General features: G+C 45.9%; 1 protein-coding gene across 1 annotated transcript; it reads right to left on the bottom strand.

The window, feature by feature from the left end:
• Positions 1 to 2131: 2131 nt before the first annotated feature.
• Positions 2132 to 3688, bottom strand: LOC123066557 (glucan endo-1,3-beta-glucosidase, acidic isoform). The gene is made up of 2 exons (XM_044489611.1): positions 3399 to 3688; positions 2132 to 3312 (listed from the first exon to the last, which is right to left on the bottom strand). The coding sequence occupies exons 1-2, from the start codon at positions 3535 to 3537 to the stop codon at positions 2384 to 2386; spliced, it is 1068 nt and encodes a 355-aa protein (XP_044345546.1). The 5' UTR covers positions 3538 to 3688; the 3' UTR covers positions 2132 to 2383.
• Between the last annotated feature and the right edge of the window lie 1419 nt (positions 3689 to 5107).

Below are 5107 nucleotides of genomic sequence, written 5' to 3'. Positions count from 1 at the left end.
TTTTCATATTGTAAAATTGTATATTTAGTACGAAGATAATTACCCTTTTATCTACTTGCACATAATATATACATGAATGCATTCTAGAAACCGTGTCCACCTTTAGTGCTCTCTATAATGATATTTAACAAAACTATAATGGACAAAAGGCAACATATATATGCACTTCAATTATCCTTGAAGACATGCAACCTTGTTTTTTCTCTAATCGATAACAATCTAGTTAAATTAAAAAACTGAAATTGTCTCAAAAAAGAGATGAATAAACCCAACACTCTATAAGATACACTTCATTTTTTGTGGAAATAAATTTCTTGACCAATGTTAAAATGATTTAATAGGAATAGTATACCTTAATATTTAGCAATATAATTACACAATTTCTAATCATAACGGAACCTATAACAGCAAACTCATATGTGGATAATATATTTTGTAATTACAAAGAAGTACAAAAGTTTAGTATAAATAAATGTTAGGTTTTTGTAACTCGGCCATGGTCCACCAATTTATTTAGCTAGGCATGTAAGCACCGCTAGGTTCTTTGTGGGCGACCGAGTAGCAATAAATTGTTTATTGTGGTCCTCTTCATTGTCTACGTCACCCGCCCCGTTAAAGCTCTCTCATCTCCATGGTGGTGATATATTTGGTGTTGCTCAGGTTACCACTAAGTATGGCTTTCTTGGAACACACATCGTCATACACATTCATGGGATGGATCATCATGCTTTCTAATGTTGCCATGTATGTATGTCAATCTTAAGGCGATAAGGCTGTCATACTTTGTGAGATGTTATTGATTGATTCAATTTGCAGCTAGTAACATATTTTTCCTGACTTTGCAGTATGCCACGATGAGAAATATCTGCTCCATTCCATGGCATCTTCTGTGTGATGTTACCTCGTCTATTAAAATGCCTTCACCATACACAGAAAACTAACATCAAGAAAAATATTTAACTACACTTCACTGTTGATCTATGGTTTCCATCGCATCCTAATACCAAACGGCCACCGGGGGCAAGGGGAACCAGTGGAAATGCGGACTAGAAAATTGAGCTTTTGTTACTCATTCGTCTAGGCGTTTGGATGAAGTTTGGGTGATATGGACAATATAGCGCAAGGTCCTCATTGGAAATGTTATAAGGGTCATCACGCATGCCATTTTGCCTCCTGTTTTCTTACCCGAACTTTCCAGACAGTTGTGATTTTTGCATTATACAAAGAGGACATGTAAAGATTTTGTCTCTTGTTATTTTTCTTGGTTAAATAATCAGTTTTGCTATTCATCAAGATTCTAGAAATTTCAGAAGCTTCAATCGATTTGGGGAGGGGAATAACAACATAGACGGGTCGCTGAGGCACCAAGGCCGAACCAGCCGGAGCCGGCAACGATGCAACCGGCCACCACATCGTTGTCGAAGACGAGCCCGAGGGTTAACATGCGCAGGTGGAGGGAAGTGCTTTTAGCGATGGCCACCACTCAGATTAGGTAACTTCCTCCGTGAAGGTGGGGATGCTGCCGCAAGCGGCAGAGAGGCATGATGTCACAGCCAGAGGAGAGGACGGAAGGTTAGCTGAATGCGAGAGGAAGAAGGGCTGAGGGGAGCCCTCGTTTTCTGTTTCCTGAGGTAGAACAAGAGCTGGGGTGGAAGAAGAAGGAGGGCGGTTAGATTACGGTAGTGTAATGGGTGCAAACTAACAAACATTTCAGTCGTTTTACATATATATAAGAGCTCCCTTGAATAAATTGAGCATTTTTTTTACCATCCATGCAAATCACATGATGTTTCGCATGCATTCTGCAATAGAGATGACTTATTCCAGTAGACTAAGCAAGCTAAAGCTACTTATCTTGCTATGTAAAGGTCGAGGTATGTACATATTGATGTGTCCCTATTAGAAACTAATGGAATGTGCCAGAGATTTTTCCAGGTGAACAACCCAAAGCATCACAATGGACAATGTTGTAGCGATGTTGCAAACATACAAGAGAAATGTTGCATGTGTGAGTTTTCTGTTGCCAGCATAAGACGGCCTAGGGTTGTGACTTATGTCAGATCCAAAGGCCAAGGAAACGGTTGATCCAGTGAAATTATTACCCAACTGGCACCGAGGGCTCGCCAGAAAGAAGTGGTAAATGAAAGATCACAATATTGCCAGTGTGCCTCTTATTGTTTGTCTCCGTTGAATAATTTGAGCGTTTTCGTCATCCAAATAATTTGGGACCTTTTCCGCCATCCATGCAAAGCATGATGCTCGCATTCTACATCAAAATGGTGTTGGTCTTTCAAGTACAAAGCCCGCAGTAGTTTATTTTAGCTGAGCAACGAAATGCTTGTTGTCTTGCTACGTACGTACGCGTATAGATGTGTCCCGCCTTCTAGAAACTGATGGGGTAAGCCGGCGATTTGTCCGGGTTGAAGAGCCCAAAGTGCTTCTCGATCTCAGCCGGGCCCTTCTTGTCCTCGTTGAACATGGCGAACACGTAGGCCTCGATGGCACTGGGCCTCTTGGGCGTCCCCTGTCCGACATGTTTGATCAGGTTCTGGTTGTACGTCTGCGCGTTGTCCGTGGTCGCCGCCGTGCCGCCGGCGGACGGCCACCCGCTCTCCGACACCACCACGTTGACGCTCCCGGCGCCGGCGCTCTCCAGCGCGGAGTAGAACGTGTCGACGAGGGCGTCGAACAGGTTCTGGTACGCGTTGGCGCCGTCCTGCACCACGGTGCCCGGCGACGTGAAGAGCGCGTAGTTGATGTCGATCTGGGCCTGGTTGTCCACGTACGAGAAGTAGGGGTACACGTTGGCGAGCAGCGGGGCGCCGGTGCTGGCCAGGTACTGCGCTATGGGACCCATGTATCCGGCGGAGAAGGTGCCTTGGGAGGGAGGGTACCCGGTGGTCACGCCCTGCGAGACCGACGTGGACACCTTGATGCCGCCGAGCCCGGCCGCGGAGAGTGCGGCGTCGAGGTTCTGCATGGCCGGGAGGATGTTCCCCGTGTCGCCGCCCTGGTCGCCCACCTCGTTACCGGCGGCGATGTACTTGATGTTGAGGCCCTGGTAGGCCTGCACGTTGGTCTGGACCCAGGCGGTGGCGGCGGAGCGGTCGGAGGCGAGGGAGGCGAGGTCCTCGTTGGCCACGTCGACGATGAGGCCGATGTTGCTGCCGCTGAGGGCCTGCAGGGCGTTGGCGTCCGGGAAGTAGATGCGCATGCCGGTGATGCCGTTGGACTGGTAGAGCTGCACGACGTCGCTGGCCGAGGGCAGGCCGTCGCCGTTCACTCCGTAGCACACGCCGATGGACTGCACCGCTGTGTGTTTCCAACAGTGAAACGCGCAACCGAAGTTAGTACTCTAGCTTGCTCACCGATAGATGATCTGAAGGGAAGGGAATTACTTGTAGGAATGGATGCCAGGAGCACTCCAAGAAGGGCCAACGCCACCGAAAACATGCAGGCACGATTCCCTGCCATCTCCACCAGCAGTGCAGCTAAGATCTTCCTAAACTCTGCACCAGTAGGGGTACGTACGTGCATGAAATGAAGCAAACATTCACCCCCTATTTATACGCCCAACACAAGCAGGATGTAATGCAATTAGGCAGTTTGGCACGGCAATCGGTCGCCGGTGCCAGCTCCCGTTTTCCAGCGCTGCTGGCACGGTACGTAGACGTTTGCTCTGGCCTCGTACGTGGAATGGAATGCGTGCCAAGGTCACGATCTGGTTCGGCGCAAAACATCGCCCGTAAGCTACGCGCGCGCCGGCGACGGCGAGCTCGTCCACCAATCGCGGCGAGTGCGTACACAGCACTCGGGGGAAACAGCTGTGCTTCGTCGTCCGGGGCGTGGAATTCCAGTGTACGTAGGATATACGTACATCCTTTTGACTGGACTTAGTTGGCATGTTCTATGGTTGATGGTAATGGTTTTGGAAGCATGGACACCAGTTCCAGCTCCGATGCGAGCCGAAGAGGAAACCGAGTGGTAGCATAGTCCGAGAGCTCCTCTACAGCGCCTTAAGCGCTAATTTATTTTACGAGTCTTCTATAAGTCTTAGTCAACTGAGACTTTGTTAAGTCTCAGCCTTAAGTGCAATTTTTTTTCAGTTTTTTCTTTCACGTTATGTCACTTCACTGAGACCTAGCCACACTTTTATTTTATTTTATTTTGAGAAAATTGTCGGTACCACACGCCGCATGGGCGGCGGTGCAATAAGGTCCCTAGTTTGCGTTGTTCGCTCGTTACTCCACTCGCGCCTTCGATGCACGCTGTTCTTTTTTATTATTTCTCTGTTACTACTGGTTCACTGTTTTATGAAAAAAATCTGTTACTAATTTTGAAATGGTCCGTGAACTAAAGTATGTTCATGTCTTTAAATAATCGGTGAATTTATAGAAATGTTCACCAATTTGAAAGAATATTTATGAATTTTAAAATTCGTTGTGAACTTGGAAAAATGTTCACAAATTAAAAATATCATGAATTTTCAAAAATCTACAAACAAATCTACGAATTAAAATTTAGGAAAATTCAAAAAATAAAGAATTTTAAAAAAATATTCATGGATTTTGACAAATAAAAAGTGATAAACGATAAAGGAAAAAATAAAATAAAAAAACCCAAACACAAACCTAGTAGGATAACATAGAAAAGGGAAAAAAAATAGACTGAGCCATCGCTTCCCGAAACCGGTGCAAAAGAAAACGCTATTGGTCGGACCACTATCGAAGTGAAGGGCCGACCCACTCTTGACGCCATGTTGAGGGGTATGAGCGACGCGTGCCAAATGAACTCAATTTGACACTATAAGCGCCAAATAGGATTTACCACAATGCAAAAGGAAGAGATCAGCTGGGGATGGCTCAACATACCAAAGAAGCATATTCAAGCCCTGACATAGGCCGAGGAGGGTGTGTACCTGCATGCACATTCAACATGGGCCATGGGTCGGCCTGAGCGGCTTTGTGAAGCGGTCGTCAATTGTGAAATAAAAAATGCTAACAAAAAACTTTCAAATGGGAAAAGAAAAAACATGCAACTTTTTGAAGATTAAACAAAATCTTTTATACCGATGTACAAAAAAAGGTATGGGTACAAATACAACATT

This window comes from Triticum aestivum, chromosome 3B, assembly GCF_018294505.1.
Source record: "Triticum aestivum cultivar Chinese Spring chromosome 3B, IWGSC CS RefSeq v2.1, whole genome shotgun sequence".
Classification (NCBI taxonomy): Eukaryota; Viridiplantae; Streptophyta; class Magnoliopsida; order Poales; family Poaceae; genus Triticum; species Triticum aestivum.
Note: the sequence above shows the minus strand (reverse complement) of the source record. Positions and strands in the feature narration are given on the sequence as shown.

What these genes read in the sequence shown, in the direction of transcription:
- LOC123066557 (XM_044489611.1), bottom strand. Translation starts at nt 3,537, where the DNA reads ATGCACGTACGTACCCCTACTGGTGCAGAGTTTAGGAAGATCTTAGCT. An exon ending in CCTGGCATCCATTCCTACAA is followed by an intron (nt 3,313 to 3,398) that starts GTAATTCCCTTC and finishes GGAAACACACAG; the next exon opens with CGGTGCAGTCCATCGGCGTG.